This window comes from Orcinus orca, chromosome 14 (genome assembly GCF_937001465.1).
Source record: "Orcinus orca chromosome 14, mOrcOrc1.1, whole genome shotgun sequence".
Taxonomy (NCBI): Eukaryota; Metazoa; Chordata; class Mammalia; order Artiodactyla; family Delphinidae; genus Orcinus; species Orcinus orca.
Genome location: NC_064572.1, coordinates 53,841,391 through 53,860,758, shown reverse-complemented (window position 1 = coordinate 53,860,758; position 19,368 = coordinate 53,841,391). Strand labels below are relative to the sequence as shown.

At 43.3% G+C, this 19,368-nt stretch overlaps 2 protein-coding genes across 4 annotated transcripts in view; both read left to right on the top strand.

Moving 5' to 3' along the window:
- Positions 1-5,912, top strand: part of LIPA (lipase A, lysosomal acid type) — a 101,903-nt gene extending 95,991 nt beyond the window's left edge. For all 3 annotated transcript variants that reach the window (XM_049696596.1, XM_049696597.1, XM_049696595.1), the window contains exons 9-10: positions 4,654-4,725; positions 5,600-5,912. In XM_049696596.1, coding sequence (XP_049552553.1) covers positions 4,654-4,725; positions 5,600-5,833 — 306 coding nt within the window. In that variant the 3' untranslated portion in view covers positions 5,834-5,912. The remainder of the gene's footprint in view (positions 1-4,653; positions 4,726-5,599) is intronic.
- A 2,141-nt stretch (positions 5,913-8,053) lies between these two features.
- On the top strand, positions 8,054-15,011 carry CH25H (cholesterol 25-hydroxylase). Its single transcript, XM_033404836.2, has 3 exons — positions 8,054-9,091; positions 10,934-12,127; positions 12,527-15,011. The coding sequence occupies exon 3, from the start codon at positions 12,645-12,647 to the stop codon at positions 13,455-13,457; it is 813 nt and encodes a 270-aa protein (XP_033260727.1). The 5' UTR covers positions 8,054-9,091; positions 10,934-12,127; positions 12,527-12,644; the 3' UTR covers positions 13,458-15,011.
- The last annotated feature ends 4,357 nt before the right edge of the window (positions 15,012-19,368 follow it).

The following is a 19,368-nucleotide window of genomic DNA, read 5'->3' as shown; positions in this document are numbered from 1 at the left end:
CCCAAGCGTCCCCTCAGTCCCCTACTTTTCTCCCCAGACACTTCTCCATCTAGAGCCGCTTGTTCTCTCTGTATGCCCTGCCGTCAGAAGAGCCTTATCTTTCTGAGCATTTTTACCCTCTTACCTAATGGACATTTTCCAGTAAGGTCCAGTTTCTGTCACCTCAAGAGTCAGCGCTCCCCTGTGTGGAGGACGACTGAGCCGAGCTGCAGGCTGATGCTGAGCGGCCCACGCTGGCAGCCCCATGCCTCAGCAGAGCACAGGGGACCGCCAGCCCTAGCCTTTCAGGTACCCTTGGGAATGTGGTGCATGTCACAGCACGGTAGTCCTCCAGCCTTCTGTGCTGCAGGCCCCCACTGGCGCTGGGTTTGCCTAGAGCTCTTGGATTGCCTGCAATCCAGGCTCCTGCTCTTGTTCCAGCCCTTTTTCTTTGTGGTACGCAGGCCTCTCACTGCTGTGGCCTCTCCCGTTGCGGAGCACAGGCTCCGGGCGTGCAGGCTCAGCGGCCACGGCTCACGGGCCCAGCCGCTCCGTGGCACGTGGGATCTTCCCGGACTGGGACACGAACCCGTGTCCCCTGCATCGGCAGGCGGACTCTCAACCACTGCGCCACCAGGGAAGCCCATTCCAGCCCTTTTGTCAAGCAGCTGACTGGGGTCAGGGGCTGCTGGCTGTGGATCAGAGCACTGCTCTCAGGCCCAGTGGTGACCACGTGGTTTTAGGTCCTCACTGCATTGCAATGTGCACCACCAACGTTTCTGAAGGCCAGATTCCCTGCAGCAGTCAGCCCTGCCCTTTGTTCTTCTGCTCCCTGTGTCATCCCTTTGTTAAGAAAATGGTTGCTTTGTGCAGCTGTTTCATAGGATCTTCTTGACTCTCCCTCCTCTGGGCTGTTGGCCAAGGGCTGCCGGCCAGGGACTGCCACTCTCTGCCTACCCAGGACGTGCTGGGGCAGCAGCCCTGGTCCCTGCTGGGAGAGGCTTCCACTGAGGGTGTGCGGGGCCTGGATCCTGGCAGGCTTGAGGGCTACAATTCAGATGTGAAGTTGGGAGGTTTCCATGGCAGGAATTTGGGGGTGCCCTTAAAGGCCGTTCTATTCATAGTAAATTTTGAAATGGATCTTTTGTATAAGTAATTAGCATTCAGTTCTCGAAGTTCGAAAACTTAGTTCTTCACTGGTTTGTTTTAATTTAGCTTAGAAATCTTCTTCTTCTCTTATAAGCCTCACACGTTTCAGAGACCCTCCGGAATCTCTAGCCCCTTTGCCAGCTATGCCCAGAGCCCAGCTACTTACTCCTGTTTGAAGAAGGCCGGTCCTAACATATCTTTACAGTGCTGTTCAGAATTACTTAGGGTGCTATAAAAAAATACAGTTGCTTGGGTCTACCCAAGACTTGTTGAGAATCAGAATTCCTGAGGGTATGGCTCTGGGATCTGCATTTTAATAAGCACCTTGTAAGATCTGATGTTCTCTATCGTTTGAAACCTGCTGCTTAAAAAAAAAATGCAAAATATACATTAGCTAGGCTCTTCAAAACACTCTAAGAGACATTTAGTAAAATTTTTGTTATACATATATGTTCATTATGAAATTTTAAAAATATGTGAGTACAAGAAGAAAATACATTACCTGTATGTCTACCACCAGGGATAATAACTACGATTAGTATTTGCGTATTATAGGGGAGGTAAAATTTTTCCTTTACTCTCTTCGGGTTTCTGACTGGGACTGACATAGGACAAATTAACTGGAGAAAAGCGTATGGATTTCATTTACGTGTACATGGGAGCCCTCACAAAAATGAAGACCCAAAGAAGTAACTAGGCCTAAGTGCTTATATACTAGGTTGAACAAAGGGTAGCAGTTTTAGAAAAGTAACTAAAATATATGGGGAGACTTACAAGACATGAGAGTTATTTTCACAAGGTCTTTTTGTATAGATTTCTGTCAGCCTCCTCTTTTAGACTCTGGTGATGAGCACGCTTCTTCCTCCTGGTGTAGGGAGGGCTTCTTTCACATGGGAGTTTTGTGTTCTCCTTTTAGAAAGAAAAAGGAAGGTCAGCGTCCTCTTCACATCTTCTGTTTTTCAAGTTCCTTTAACTCAAAATAATCATTATGCCAAAGCGGCATATTTTGGGGTGGCATGTCCTGAACTCTTACACTGTAATCTTATAATTTTTTTTGGTATAATTGTTTCCATTACAGAAGGAGGATTATGCTACATGCACTTTTTAATAATTTTATTTTTTATTTGATCAAACAGCATTGTATTTCTGAGGTACAGGCTAAGTTGCTGTATCAAAGACCCTAAAATACAGCATCTAAATAAATAGTTTCCTTCCTCAGAATCCAGTCCAGACATCAGTGGCACACAGTTGTGGAGGAGTTGTGACCGGTTTGGGAAGTCATGCAGTGACCCAGTCCCCTCTGCACTATAGCTTGGCCATCTCTGGGGCGCTGGCCTCTTCTGCCTGGTTGAAACTGGGTCACGTTCATGGCAGTTCCAGCCCCCAGGAAGAAGGCACATGAGGGATATGGTTCCTACCCTGGCAGCCATGTGCTTAGCAAAAACTTTAGAAATTTTATTACTGAAAGGAAGAAGGCAGGAATGGGTACTGGGGGGCAGATAGCAGCCTCTGCCATGATCAGAAATGCTTTTCCAGGTCAGTAACTACACTTAAAAATATTTGTAACTGAGGACAACTTTTTATTGTTCGAATTTATTATTATTATTATTACTATGATAGTTTTATTGGCAATAAAACATTCTGGGATAAGTATTCTTGAATTAGAGATCTGTCCTTATACATTAGGCAGATGACTTCCTTAGGATACAGTCTTAGTAGACTTAGTGATCAGAGGGTAGGCATCTCTTTAAGACTTCCAAATATGTATGGTACTTTAGAAAGGTTGAACCTATTTACATTTTCATTACCAACAAGATGTTAAAATAATTTTTTAAATAGTTTAAAATTAACTTAAACTTAAAATATTCATATGTGGATAAAGGTCAGGTGGAAATGCTTATAATATTAGGAGAGACTTTAAAAACTGTCTCTCCTAGTATTATAAGCATTTTCACCTGACCTTTATCCACATAAGATTACCACTTAAGTATAGCCATAGTGCATGTTCAATTTTACTTTCTGACTTTTCTCCACTTAGTATTATTTATAAACAGTTTTTCTTTCTATTGTATTATATTTGTATTTACGACAGCGGCATACCATGTGTATATTGATGTAATATAATGTATTTAACCAAGTATCTGTCATTGGATGTTAGCTTATTCGCAGGTTTTTGTTACTATGAATAGTCTTCTTCACATTTCCCTCCTTCTGAGATGCCCTTTCAAGGGCGTAGTTTGAAGTCCTATGACGCTGAGCACAAAAGTCAAATCTGAAGTTTAGCCTGAACTCTCGGCACGTCTTTCCTTTGTTTTTACACTCACTCTGGGTGCTTTATATAAAAGCCAAAGACATATGTGAGAAAGTGACAAGCTGGTGTCTGTCTATGGGGGCAGAACAACTTGCATTGATATATTTTCACTGGCATTTAGAGCTAGGGAAGAGATGCACTAACAGGTGCTGTAAATTCATATCTTATTGTGCTTGTTAAATGTGCTGCAGGTATTAATATCTGTCATTTGCAATGGCAAATGCAGATGCTAAACATTCCCCCTGTAGTACCTCATCTCACACTGTTGTTTATTGTATAAACCAGTAGACTTTTATGCAATTGATAAGAACTGAAGCCAAAGGCAGTTGTGACAAAGAATGCCTAGGTTTTTCCTGTTTACCAGACGCCACCCTCTGGCCAAAGCTTATTAAACAGTTTCCAATTCATTTGGTTCGCCAATTTTGGATTTAATTCTTGACATATTTTTAATTGGGGGATATAGAGGAGGTATGGATTTGCATTATTTAAAAATTTATGAATAAGTGACTTTTTGTTCATATTTTTCTATCATGCTATCCTAAATAAGCATACATTTAAATTTCATATACAATATCATTTCATGGCTCTAGTATCCTCAACTGATTAGAATTGTTCAGTGTACAGTACAATTTGGTGATTTTACTGGTACTGGTACTCAATAAAAAGTGTTAAATGAATTAAATTCGTAAAATATTAAATAATATAACTAGTCAAATTGGATGGATATATAGGAAATATGATGGAGATTATATGTAATATAATTACATATACAATTAATGTATTTACATACTAATATAAATACACATTAATATATTAATCCATTGTTATATGTAATATGTATTTCTTTCCCAAGTGAGATAGTGAACTCTTTGGAAAAGTTTAAGATTCAAATTCCAATAAAAAAACATCAGCGTAAAGTTTATCCAACGGGTGCAATGCTGATCCAGGATCATTTACAGCACATATGTGTAGCTGCTTTATTGTGTCATGTAATAGCTACTTTCCAATCATACAGTGAGAAATTGAGTCATTTAGGAAAGGAGAGCAAAATTATGCCGTTTTATTTTAAATTGCAGTTTGGAAATTAAGAGTGAATCTGGGTATCGGTGGAAACTTGGTATCTGAGGGGGTGGCTTAACTCTTGCAACCTGTGATGCTATATCAGATTTCTGTGTTAGATAACTTTATTTCTCCCCCAATTATCTTCTGTCTAGCTTGTTAAATTGCAGAAGTTTCAAGCCTTCGACTGGGGAAGTAGTGCCAAGAATTATTTTCATTACAACCAGGTAAAGTCTTCAGAGTCTTTAGAATTAAAATGGGCCCTGAAAACTCATCAAGGAAGCCAGCCTGAGTTATGAGGATTCTGGCTGGGTTCAGGTGCCAGGGGAAATGGTCGGGAGGGTTGACTAGGTAGCCTTTGTTTCCCCCCAGTCAGTTCTAGAACAACCTAAGCATCCTGGTTCGTGCTTTGGACCTTGTCCTTTCCCTGGCTCTGTATAGTCATCTCTGTCATCGGTCATGGATAGTGATCAGGCAGGCACACAGACCTTAAGAGTCAGACAAGCCTATAGGGCTGTTATCTGGTGGTTGGGGGGCCTTGGCCAAATTACGTTGCCTAAACCTTTTCTTCCATATACACATGAATTGACCACTTTTTGGGTGCTAAGGGCTCTAAAATGGGAGGCACTCTGCTCATGTTTTTCTTATTTAATTCTCAGAATATCCCTGTGACATAGATGTGATGATGATTAAAGAGGAAGAAACAGAGGCTTAGGGAATTTCTATGACTTGGGTCACACCCCAGAGGGAAGGGAGGTGTGGATATGACTCCAAAGCCCCTTCCCAACCACTTGGTTTGGTTCTACAGCTTGGCATCAACTACCTGGGAGAATGACGCCTTCCTCCCAGGGGATGAAACTCGTTACCTTGCCCAACACAGGGTGACAACTCGATAGCTAGCAGTGGTAACGGCTAGCATTCTTTTCTTGTGGGTTAGGCTTCTTTTTGTTCTGGTAATAGCAACCTGAAAAGTAACTAGAGTGATTTTCAAACTTTAGTCTTTGATTCTCAGATCAGATTGACTAATCAGTGTTTACTGGGGATTGTATTTTTGTCAATTAAAACAACAAAGACAAAGCTTTCTATGGGTTTTCATTACAGAGTTACCCTCCCTCTTACAATGTGAGAGACATGCCGGTGCGGACCGCTGTCTGGAGTGGGGGGCAGGACTGGCTCGCAGACGTCAGCGACGTCAGTGTCTTACTGACCCAGATCTCCAACTTGGTGTACCACAAGCACATTCCTGAGTGGGAGCATCTCGACTTCATCTGGGGCTTGGATGCCCCGTGGCGGCTCTATAATGAAATAATAAGTCTAATGAGGAAGTATCAGTGAACGCCAGGCTGGAGACATTTACTGTCAAGTCATGTTAAATCTGTTTGCTTAATTTCTCTAAATATACTTGTTTTCCTTTCCCAGGTGTTTCGTATTTTTATATTCAAGAAAATGATGCCGTTGAAGATGCCCAGTTCTCTCCAGTTAGGATAAGAAACGCTTTTGCTTTTTTTGTTTAATCAAACAAACTGCCCGCCCACCTTTGATCCTCTCCCATGGGGAGGAGAGTGGTCTTAAACCTAAGGAGGGGTGGGTGGTGGTTTGGAAATCCGCAGTTTCCACTGAGCGAGGCTGTGAGTGGTGTCTGAGCCCTGATTAACCCCATTTGCAGGTAGTGGCTGCAGGTGCGACCCTGGATTCAAGGACTGTCCATCCAATGCTCTCCTTGGACAAATGAAGCAACCAAAGCTGGCAGAGACAATGCCATAGGGCTCCCAAAACATAGATTTAGGAGTCTAATGTGATCTCTCCCACTACTCTGTAAGCTTGAAGATATATCTTACTTATCTCTGTATGCCCAGAATCTAACACAATAACCTGGAATATTAGTGAGTTAATAAATATATGCGGACTGACAGAATGTGTGACAAGCGATGGACTTTGTCATTTAGCTATATGAAATTAGATGCACAAGTAACATCTGGGCGGGTCTGAAGTGGAATCTGATTTTTCATGGCAACTAAAGTGAAATCATAAAGAAAAGAGTAAAACTGTACTAGATGCGAAGGATCTACGTCCCCAGGAGGATGCCACTCTCCCCACTGGCCTTATGTCCCCCTCAAGAAAGAACAATGCTTTCTCCTTTGACGAAGGCAAACTGGTTTGGCCAACCAGGTACAAGATTCTTGGGTCAGGGCCAGAAAGAACAGGACAGTGAGTGGCTGTTTTTGTTTGTTGTTTTCCAGCAGCAGTGGGAGAGAGCTCATCAGAGAATGGCTTCTGTGTCCTGGGTGACTTGGTTTCCCTTCTTTGGTTGCTGCCGTGGAGTCTCCTTCAGATGCCCTTGAGAACTTGTGGTCAGTCAATCTGCCACTCAGACCACGGGAATGAATGAGCAGGGGCTACATTCTATAGAGTCCACCTGTTGGAGTGTTTTTCTCTTCACCTCCTTCCCAAACTGTTCTTTGGGGATTTTTCTTCAGTATGTGGGCCAGTCCAGAGGTGGAGATGTTGCATGGTGGTTTTTACTACAGTTGGGCTACACGGTGCATTTGCCTTTGTTGCTGGCCTCTTGCTCCTGATGCAGCTGTGTAGGCTCTTATATCCTTACAACCCTAGCTGCATTCATGTAGCTTTATTTTACCGTTGGCTGACAGTACAGAACAAGATTGGACCTTGTACCTTGAGAAGTCCTGTAACAGGTTGGGAGGAGTTCTGACTCTCTTCTTTTCCACTGGGTTTGCTATATATTCTTTTGAGCAGAGCACAGAGATCTCCACAGACCTCTAGGGCAAGGAGAAGACTAGTTAATATTCCGTCAACTTGGAACTCCAAGATCTTGTGTTTACTTGGGTAAAGCCACTGCATGAAGTCACAATTGAGAATGAAGTCATTTTTTTCATTCGCCATAAGGGGGCGCTCTTGGCTCTGCTTCTTAACCTTTTCTGGGCTAGGCAGAGAACTTTGCTGATTTAGGAGGCAACTGGTAATTTGAGGACTGATAAGACCAACCATGTCTGTGGTCATTTCTGTCCAGGATTATAACTAATTCTTGCCTAATTCGTAATATCTGAAAAATGTTCTCAAAGAATAACTGTGCCCCAAATGGGACATGAAAATAAAAACTTGCCTAATAGCTAAGAGTGGTCAGAACCTCAGACATGAGGAGGAAGTGGGGAATGCTTTAACCAAGGCTTCACACTTATTAAGACTGTTGATATTATCTCCAAACAATGATTATTTTGTGTTTGTGGGTATGAAATGTGTTAATTTGTTAAATGTATGCCTTTAAAGTATCCTGTAATTTTAACTCGTCATTTTTTTTTGATATATGGAGAGATTTTCAAAATGTGACCCCTGAAAGACAACATCAAGTTATCATAACTCTGATTTTAAAAAGTTTGTCAGTGATTCATTCAAGAGTATTTATTGAGTATTTATTGTACTGTGCAAGGTACAGATTTCAAGATCAATTCCAAACTAAACAAGTAAAACCTTCTCTACCAACTTGGTTTAGTAGTACTAAAACAAATACTTTGCATTTTTACACTGTGCCTTCCGGGGTTTTGAAGCCTTCTCATAAGGCTTTGATCTTTACAGCACCCCTTTGACGGGTAAGGTGAGTATTTTCTCTGCTTTACAGGCAACGGTATGCCTTTTAATGGGGATGATTTTATATGCTTTAAATATTTTAAGCAGGTTTTTGAGAGTTCCAACAATGTTAGTAGAAGCACCCACTTACATGTGACACAGATGGATCAAAATATAAAGAGAACACTTTTAAAACCAAGTATGTCTCAGCATCTGTGTCAAATAAGGCCATCAAGGACTCTCTTGGGGGAGCTTATACCCTCCCCCCACCAAGTTCTTCATCAGCATCCCCTACTGTTTTGGTGTTGATAATTATTGTTTTCTGAGTCTCTTGTAAACTGCCCTATAAGTGGAACTTCGATGCCGCACTCCAACACCAAACTCCTCCTGTAGAGGTACCTACCTTGAAATTGACACTGACCAAGTTCTGCTCTCAGTTTGGCTCTTACTTCCTATTGAACCCTAGCTAGTCTTGACTTTTCTGAGACTGAGTCTTCATGTTTACAAGGAGGGATTAGATTTTGATCTTTGAGTTTGCTCCAGCCTCTATGAGTTTTACGTGTTACAGCTGTAAAACGTTAAAACACTTCTCATCTCTGATACCCAGGAATAATCGTTTCGGCTAGACAGATGCCAACACAGTCTCACCTAATTATGGAAAGAAAAAATAATCGTAAAGGCCATGCAAAAAAAAGAAATTGTGTCATTGGTAAAGGGTTTTTCCAGCTACATCTTCTATTTTTTTCTTGTGGGGAGGTGGGGGCATTACACGTTGTCTTTTGGTGAGTTGGTACCAAAGAGCTTTGAGATTGTGTTAAACAGGCACAGACCCGATTGGTGTACTCTCAGAAGAGTGATTGGATCTCTGTCAGAAAGACCACGCCAAGATAAAAATACACAGAAGTCGAAACCAACTGGAGAAGCACAAGAAATAGTGTGGCCAAAATCCTAATACCATCACAAGTCAGTAAACACCCCCTTCTATGGAAAACCATCCCAGTAATCCCAGTAAGTAAATAGACTTAAATGATATCAACCAGTGCCCCAGAAAAAATTCCTTTTTAAGCCTCTATTTAAAGCCAATATCTTCTAAAATGAGCATTGAGTTCACAGATATCTTTTGAACCTCATATGATGCTTGACACTGTGGGAAAAAAATCCTAGACGATAGACTCTGTGCCCTAAAAAGACCTATTCATCTAGCAAGCCATTAACTAAATTTTGTGTAAGTTTAAAGTGTTTAAAGGTGCATGTTTGCCAGTGCAGGAAGTGGCATTACTTAAGGCTAAATAGGGCTCAATTTTATTTGGGTCCATTAAGTGGGGTGCTGGTTTTGATTGGTCAAAATGTTGTGCCTACTATTTCAGCATCCTCTGTGAGAGAGAGTGGACAACTGATGAGATTTTAACTGACCACTTTCCCCGAGACAATTGCATTTGTAGATAGGAGGACACAGACTTCTGTCCTGGGGCGGGGGGTGCTTCATGGGCTGGAAAGGCAGAGAAGCTGGTGGCTATTCTTCAAAGTGCTGCTGCGAGTAAGAGGGGAGAGCCTGGGCCAAGCAGGCAGAAGCTGTGGCTTCAGGTCTTGCTGCTCAGGGTTTTATGGAGCATATTCTAACAGGCTTAGGGATAGAGGATGGAAGAACCAAGTAAGGAAAAGAACGTGATGGTTGAGGCTGGGGTCTCAGAGGAGGCAGTCCTGATAGCAATCTATTAGCTAAATCCAAATTAAGCAAATGAAGCCACCTACTTAAATCTGAGAGATTCCAAAGCATTCAAGCATGAAAGCTGAAGCCAAAGAAAAGAACAGCATGTGCTGAACGGAAATTTGAAGGTTGACTTAATGTCTGTGGAGGGCAAATCTGAGTGACATCGTACTTCTGAGCAGAATTCATTTGGAAGTGTGAGAAAGTGAGCTTTGATGGTCCCTCTGGAGCACTGAGGAGCCCAAGAGTGAAGGCTTAGTAAATGGCATAAGAGACATTCAATAGTGTGGTGTAATTCTCAAACTACTTCTTAAAAATCACCCCCCCACACACACCCCCAAAAAAGTAAAGGAGAGAAAGCCCTCCTCTTCTCTCTGAGTTGCTGCATGAGTTATACAAAATTCAAAGGTAGGGTGATGTCTGCCAGGAATGGGAAAGAAGTGGTGCCTGGGTTGTCCTAAAGGTGAACTGCAAAGAGCAGTGGAGGAGGGGGAAGATTGAAGAGGAGCCTAGAAAGGACAGGCTGTCTAACTGGGAGAAACCCCCCCAGCAGGGAAGCCAAGGGCCTGCATGGTACCTGTCTCTGCTACCATCCAGATATCCAAGCAACATTAGAAAATTCACCCCCTTTCCTTTTTCGCATTGGCTGTCAAGAAGCTCAAAGCTGCTTCTGAACATTTATCTGATCAAGACACAAGCAGAATATCGTAATATTCTTATGGCCAACTGAGTTTAAAAAAAATAAAAAAGGCTGCAGTAGGGCCAGATGCTGGGGGTTCCAGAGAATGGGCATCTAAGGAATATCCATATTCCATTAGTGGCAGTTCAAGGAGGTTCTGAATTATGAATTGACCTGTTATAGGGGTGTGTGTGTGTATACATACACATAAAACATCCCATATATATCTTATATATTAATATATATGTTATGAATTGGACTATTACATATCATCTATTTTGGGCCCATATATTGGTCTATATTTTTGTTGTACTTATTTCCTCATAGTATATGGCTTTTTATCTTTTATTTCTCTTTACATAACTTTATTTGATGTTAAATGAAAACTTCCTCAGTTATTCTTTAGGTAAAATGTGGAGTACACATTTAAAATAATATGTCTCATTCTGTAACTCTGTTCCAGGCACTATACTTTTCCTTCTGTAAGACCATGGCAATAATAATCTTGGCCGTGTGGCAAACCCTGCTCTTTTAAGGACTGGATGAAATCACTTCAAGTAAAACACTTAGTTAATGCCTGGCAGACGTTACATAGTAACTTTAACATTATTGTTATTGTTTTCTCATTTAATGCTTGCAGTAGCCTCATGCGGTGGCTACTATTGTTATTTCCCTTTGGAAAGGAAGGGGTGATAAGAATACGCAAAGCTTCATGGAGAGAGGCTCTGGCCCCATCCTCATTGTGAGGCAAGAAGAGGCAAAGCTAGGGTTAGGAGCGATCCCTGGCTTCGAAGTTTCCGTCCCAAACTTCTATCCTCTAGGCGCCCCTTGTGTCTGGCTCCCGGGGTCAAACGCGGAGGTTGCTTTTCATGCAAGTTCTGGGGTCACCCCCTGCCCCCGCCCCGACCCAGCACAGCTCTCTTAGTACCGAATTCCTCAGGCTCAGTCCAGGCCAGTCGACTCCAGCTGATGGTGGAGAAACGCAGAGGTGAGCGTGGCCTCGCCGGTGGGCTCTCTGAGCCTGGGATGGTTTGGGGAAATAGGCGTCAAGGACGTGGGGCAAGTTGGCTTCGCGAAGCCAGCAAGGGAAAGGTAGGGAGGGCGTGACATCATCTGTTCAATTAACAGCCTCCCCTGAGGCTTCCAGAATGCAAAAATATTCCCTTGATTCTCAAAGTGGGTGGTTTACTGATTTCACTGCTTCCACCCCAAACTGAGATGCAGCGGCTTTTAGCCAGATCTGGGCAGGCTCTGGATGTTAAATCCAGCCCTTGACTTATTTTTTTCTTTTTTTTTTGTAAAGTGAAGGATAACAGTCGCGGTCCCCTCTCATCCCTCCGTGCCTCCAGGTTCCCGTCGCTGGTCTGGGCGACCCCGGCGCGCCGCGAAGGGACGACCCGCCCGCCAGGTTTGGGGGCTTCTCCGGGGGAGTCTGCGTGAGGTGGGATCTGGAGCAGTCCGCGAGCTGGCGGGCATAGCTCCTCACCGGAGACACTGAAACTGGAGGAGGTTCCCGTCCCGCCAATCTGATTTCCTGCGCTGCTCGCCGCCGCGCGCCGCTCAAGACCCGCGGTTAACTGCAAAAGGGTAGTTTGCTGATCACTGCTGGTTAGATCAATACGGCGAGAGCAGAAAGAAAAGATCCGAAATACGAAAGGTACGTGGCTTTTAAAAGTTTTTTAATGCAGTTACACTTGTATCTTTATTAAAACACATAGACGCAATTTTACGTATGCATGAAAAAACACAAGTAATTCTGCACTGGTTGCAAAGGAGCTCTTTCCGGTGATGATGGAAATATTCTTCATCTTGTTTGGGAATGGTGATGATCCATGAATTGAGTTGTCAGAACTCGTAGAAACTCTACACTGAAGATCTGTGCATGGTATCGTGTGTAAATTGTACGTCAATTAGAAAATCAGAACGTAATCTTGCATGCATAGAAAGTACTGCGTGCCGTTGCGTAACTGCATACATGAATGCCGATTAAATGCAGCTGTAGATGAGTATTTATAGCAACTAAGCGCAACTCTGTTGGATTATTTAATTATGCAAGCTCCCCGAAGCCGGGAAGGGGAGAAAAACGGCGGCTGACATCACTCGGGGCGGGGCCGAAAGCCCTAAGAAAAGTCGGTAGGACCCGAGCGGCAGCCGCAGCCAGACACCACCTCATCATGAGCAGCCGCAACGGCTCCGAGCTCCACGTCCTCTGCAGCTCCGGCCAGCTGTTCTTGCAGCCCCTCTGGGACCGCCTCAGGACCTGGGAGGCCCTCATACAGTCGCCCTTCTTCCCCGTCTTCTTCTCCATCACCACCTACGTGGGCTTCTGCCTGCCCTTCGTGGTGCTGGACGTCCTGTGCCCCTGGGTGCCCGCGCTACGGCGCTACAAGATCCACCCGGACTTCTCGCCGTCGGCTTGGCAGCAGCTGCCCTGTCTGGGGCAGACGCTCTACCAGCACGTGGTGTTCGTGTTCCCCATGACACTGCTGCACTGGGCGGCCAGCCCCGCCCTCCTGCCCCCCGAAGCCCCCGAGCTGCTCCAGCTGGTCCGCCACGTCGTGCTCTGCCTGCTGCTCTTCGACACCGAGTTCTTCGTGTGGCACGTGCTGCACCACAAGGTGCCCTGGCTGTACCGGACCTTCCACAAGATGCACCACCAGAACTCGGCCCCGTTCGCGCTGGCCACGCAATACATGAGCGTCGGGGAGCTGTTTTCCTTGGGTTTCTTTGACATGATGAACGTCTTGCTGCTCCAGTGCCACCCGCTCACTGTCCTGACCTTCCACGTGGTCAACATCTGGCTGTCGGTGGAGGACCACTCGGGCTACGACTTCCCCTGGTCCACGCACAAACTGGTACCTTTCGGGTGGTATGGGGGCGTGGAACACCACGACCTGCATCACTCCCAGTTTACCTGCAACTTCGCCCCTTACTTCACACACTGGGACAAAATACTGGGAACTCTGCGGTCTGCTAGCGCCAAGTGACATGCAGGCACCGCTCCCGGCGTAGTAGTGTGTGCTGTGGTGAGGGGTGGGTGTACCTCAGACATTGTGCATTTCACCCTTGAATCGGGAGAGACGCCCTTGAGGTTGCTTTTTTGTTTTATTTGCTGGAAACTTACAGAGAAAATCTGATGTATTTTTCACAATCTAGTAATTTATGTAATGTTTGTATATCAACAATTATATTTTTGATGTGGAATTTCAGCTCACTTCAATAGCCTTGATATCTGGGTACAAAGTATCCAAAATCAGTGGCGTATTTAAATAATCTCTGAAAGGGTTTGTTTGAAGAACAAGGAGTTTTACTCTGTTTGAAGGTGTCCTAGAAGTAGGCTAGAATAATATATTTTTATGGAGAATCTGATCTGTGACTCTGTAAACAATGAAACATGTTCCTGCTGGACAGTGACTAAGATTATTGTGCCTTTTTTCTTTGTTTTCATAGAGCTGTATATTTATATCGAAGGAAACGTTATTTATGCTTGAAAAAAAGTTTTAAAAAAGGACATAAACCAAACAAGTACTGGCTTCTGGCATTTTCACTGGCATTTTGACTGATAGAAACTGGAATGAGAAGAGGGAGCTGGGATGGCAGGTGCTCTTCAGAGTCTGCGTCAGCCCAGCTGTGGGAAGAGGAATCTGGTGGTGGCAGGTTTGGGGGAGGGGAAGCTTGTAGGAAAGGAGGTCAGAGAAGGGATCTGTTTGTTGGTTTGGGTCTAGAGATTTCACAGAGGGAAAAACACTGTTGTTCTGGATGTGTTTTAGTTGATTTCTGTGTAACAGAAAACTGATAAAACTTACTCTGTAAAGTTTTACAGAGAGATTAACACTGGGCCACCATTGCATTATTTGGGGGGGAAAGGGTGGTGTTGGGGGATGAGTAGAATTAGTGAAGTGCCTTGCTTTGCAAAACGGGTAAGTCAAGTGTGTGCTTTAAAGGGGCTGATAGGTAGGGGAGGGATTATGAGTGAGCCCCCCCTTTTCATAAAGCCATCTAATACAAATGACCATCACACATTGTCTCTGCAATCTGAGATTTTTGTATGTTCACTTTTCTTTATGAAGACTTACATGCAAACTGCATACTCGTTTCTCAAAGAAAGAAAAAAGTGAAATTTGGCCCTAGATCCCTAGTTCCTCACTTGCAAAAGGAGATTGATTGTGTCCCAGATGTTCTCATAGATTACTTGTGACAGTAAATGTGCCTATAACTGACTGCACACCTGTCACCCATCAGGTACCCCATTCTGCTGCTGCATAATTGTTTTAATTTTATCTTTGGAACACCGTTTAGATAGATAGGGTAAAGGCAAACAATCAAGACACTTTAGACAGAAGATCTAAAGAGAGGCAGCTTTGCATGGAATTCTAGGCTCATAATATATGCACCAAACTATCTTGTTTAAAGATGAAAAAAATCCATCTAAAGACTTGATATCCATACTCTGCCAAATGAACCTCCCTAGAAATATGTTGCGGTGCTCCAAACCTTTGCAAGATGCAATCAGAGTGCCTGGCTGCCCCTCTGATTTTCTCACATTCCCTCCCAATGGGCGTGCCCTCTTGGCTTCTGCTGAAGTCACCTCCTCCTCTGTCCGCAGCAGGACCATGCTGGGACTTAAAGATTATATCAAGAATAAAAAGTGAAATTCGCAAGCACAGGTAGTGAGGGGAAAATGCCTCACTGGAGGTAGTGTGTTATTATCATGAGCCAAACGGTGAGCAGAGAAAGAAAAGGGGGATGAACAGGCTGGGGTAGAATATATACTATTAGTTGCTTTGAGCAGCTTTAGGCATGCAAAAGCAGTCTGCAAATCTTGGATAATGACAATTTGTTACAGCTCCCTCCCAGAGAATTTTTGAAATGGGTCATAATGCCTCACTGTGTAAGGGAATTTCCCATTTAGGACAAATTGTACACGTGGAAATTACTTGGGTTCAGAACACTTTCTCAGAGTTGGATGTCTTAGCAGTTTCTGATACCTTGGGGGGTGGAACTAGGGGGGTGAAGAGGATGAGCAATTTCTTGGATAGTTTTGAGAGAAGAAGAACAATGATAACGAAATAATGCACATTTGCATGAATTTTCTCACATTGTTTCACTTGTTCCTTACACTCTAAGGGATGTAGAGTAGTTATTATTTTTTAAATTTTAATTATTATTATAATTAAAATAATATAAAAATATAATATATTTTAATATAATATAATATATATAATAATATAATATAAATTATATATATAATAATATAATATAAAAAATAATTATCATTATTTTTTCATGATATGGATGGAGACTTGGTATCTGCACCGGTCAAGTGACTTGCTCCAGATGATAAAGTACTAGGATTTGGAGCTGGTTCTTGAACTTAGGTCTTGTAGTGTATACTGTACCTGTCTTTGGGTGGCGCTTATGGTAATCTTCACAACTGCCAGTGAGCTACAAACCCTGCAACACCAACAAATGGCCTCCCTCTGCTATTCCTCCCCTGTCAAACACAGCGTCCGCCATGAATTCAAAGCCTCTGCTTGGCAGGGGAGAAAGCCAGATTAATCTCAGCAGGGCTTGGGAAAGCATGAAGCAGGTCAGAGGCTCTGTTTTCTGTACCCTCGTTGCACATCAGGGAAGAGTACACATGCTGAAGCCAGATTGCCCCGGGAGGGGTGTGGGGGGAAACTTGACTTGGGACTTAACAAACTGAGTGACTCTGGACAAGTTACTTAACCTCTCTGTGCTTGGCTTCCTCATCTGTAAAATGTAGTTAATTATAGAACCTACCTCCTAGAGCTGTTGTGAGAGATTTTGAGCTACTCTGTGTGAGTGCTAGGTGGGTTGGAGGTCTGGACTGTATTTGTGTTTGCTACAAATGATGCTTCACGATGTGAGCTCCAGGACTGTACCAGGATCGTAATCTTCTGTCCACACAGATGTTTGAGCTCTCCTGTCTACAGGGAACCAAAAAAAGTGTTGGAAAGAGCCAGAGGTCTGTGTTTGTCTGATTCTGTTTCCTCACCTCTGAGTCATCCCACTCCCACCTCTTCCTGAGACTTTCACTCCCTATTCACTGCTATCTTCCTAATGATCAAATCCAACGATTTCCCACCCTTGATTTTCCATCTCCTTGGCTTTTTTTTTTTTTTTTTTGCAGTACGCGGGCCTCTCACTGTTGTGGCCTCTCCCGTTGCAGAGCACAGGCTCCAGACGCGCAGGCCCAGCGGCCACGGCTCACGGGCCCAGCTTCTCCACAGCATGTGGGATCTTCCCGGACCGGGGCACGAACCCGTGACCCCTGCATCGGCAGGCGGACTCTCAACCACTGCGCCACCAGGGAAGCCCCTTGGCTTTGTTTTTAAGGTATTTGTTTCTGCTCACCAGCCTCTTAGAATGTGGTTCTTGCTTGGTTTTAGTGACGCTTCTCTGTTGTTTTCCTTCCCAATTCTCCAGCTGTTTCTCCTTCCTTCAGTGGCTGCACACTCTCCTCAGCAGGGAGGCCAGCCTCAAGGTGCTTCTCATTTTATTAAAAAGTATCTATGTTGTGTGTAATGACGATCCTTCCTACCATCTTCTGGTGCACCCTCTAAATTTCTGCTTGCATTGCATTCCAGTGCACACGTGGGCACTTCTACGTGCACAGGCCATGTGAATGTGTATAAGTGCACGACATATGTATACACACTGTCTATGTACCTACCATGTACAAACTATATGTCCACACACTGTTATACGGACACAGACATGCATTTGCCCAGTATATATGTGTATGTGAACATACACAGTATATGTATGAACACTATATATGTACAAACATACTTTATACACCCTATACATGTATATATGTACCCATAATATATATACACTATATATATACATGTTCAAACGTGACATATATGTGTACATATATAGAGACATTATATACGTACATCTACCATATATTATATATGTGTATGTAATATGCATATGTATATGTATATATACAGATATATGTGTATATGTATATATATACATATGTATATTCAGGTATATGTGTATATATACGGATATGTGTATATATATATATATACTCCTCTCTCTAACTACACACACACACTACTATTTCGGTCCTGTTTAACATTCATCTGTGCCCCTAGTACTATGCCTCGTTCTTGATAAATACTGGTTCAGTGTTGTGTGAATCCTGGAAGCAGTAGAAACACAGATTTGCCATTAATCATGTTTTTCTTCATTTATTCCATCTTCCATCACTAGTCCATCCTAGCTTCCTAACTAAGGCCATGCCCACAACCCATAATCTCTGTTCTAGAGAAGTTCACAGTCTACTGGGAAGGAGCATCAGGCAAGCAAATGCATCTAATCTAATGTAGTTAGTGCAACACTGGGGGTGTGTTAACAGGTTGTTAAGGGAGCCCAAAGAAAGACAGGTCCTTTGAACACTAGAAATCATGAAAAATTTGTATGCATTCACTGGGCGGGGTAAAGGGCATACCTGGAAGAAGAAACAGCACGTAAATCAGAGAGGGATGAAATAACAGGATATGCCAGAAACATGGTGGGAAGCTCCAAGCACTGGGCGACCAAGGAAGGAACGTCAAGGCGTGTTGTCTCACCACTTGACAAGCTACTGAAGCTGCTTTGAACCGCTTGCTCGTTTGCCTATGTCACAGGGATTTGGGAGATGGTGTGGAAAATTGCTTTGAAATGAACATTAGGCCTTGCTATTATTTGTTGTTTTATAATGAGTACATGGATGAATTGAAAACTGGACTTGGAAATGACATGCTAATAAGCTTAGGTTGTATTTTTTAGGCAATGGTGGGGGACAGGGGTGAGAGTTCCACAGACCTTAAGCAAAGGGGTGATGTGATCAGATCTGGTGGAAGAAGTTAAGTGGCAGCAGAGGATGGTAGTGGTGATTCCAGTTAGGACCGTTGCAGGTTCTGCCTGGATTCTAATCCTGCCTCCACCATTTATGAACTTTGTGTGTTTGAGCAGATTACTTCATCTAAGGCTCAGATTCTTCATCTGGAAAAACAGGGCGATAATACCTACTTGTAGAATTATGGTGAGGAATAAGGAGGATATTTAGAGAATTTAGCACTCTGCCCCACATAGAGCAAAAACTGTAAAGAGTAGCTCTTTTGTTAGAAGTTGTTACAAAAGGGTTATAATTGCAAGTGTGAGATGATAAGCCTGCAGCAAAACAAGCTGAGAGAGAGGTGGAGACTGAGACATAGATTTCTCTTTTAACATAAAAGTAACATACGGTCATGGAAAAATTTCAAACCTAGAGAACAGTGTAAGGTAAAAAGTAACAACAATCCCCATTCAATGAATTTACTTCCACCACAGATATAATCAAAGTTAACCCTTTTTTGGATGCCAAACGGAAAGTCAGTCATTCAGTGTCTTTTTCTCTCTTTCTCCCTCTCAGCTGGGATGCATTAAGTGGTTTGCATTGAATGAATGCATTAAAATAAAAGGAAGTTAATGTGAACAGAAGTTCTCTGGACAAAGGCCCAAGAGCATTTCCTCCTTCTAAATATCTTTTGCTTATTTCTTTTTTCTATTCCTTTTGATCACTACTCAAAACAAGAAGAGAAACTCAAGTTGTCTCTCTTCACAGTGCACAGAACTGCCCGGGGCCAGAGGAAAAGCGAGGTTTTCCTTGCTTCCCCTTCTCACGCCTAGAGCGTTTCTTTGGTGCCTCTTACCGTGACTTTACTTTCTGCCTTCCAGCGAAGCAGTTGCCTTCTCTGCCGGGGAGAAAGGTCTCTGAAAGAAGAGGTCATGTCTTACAGATCTTTGATTCCTTCAAGGATCTTGCACTTGAAAAATGCTCAATAAATGTCTCTGGAGGGGAGGCTCCAGGGCTTGGAGGCCGAAGAGCCTGAGGTT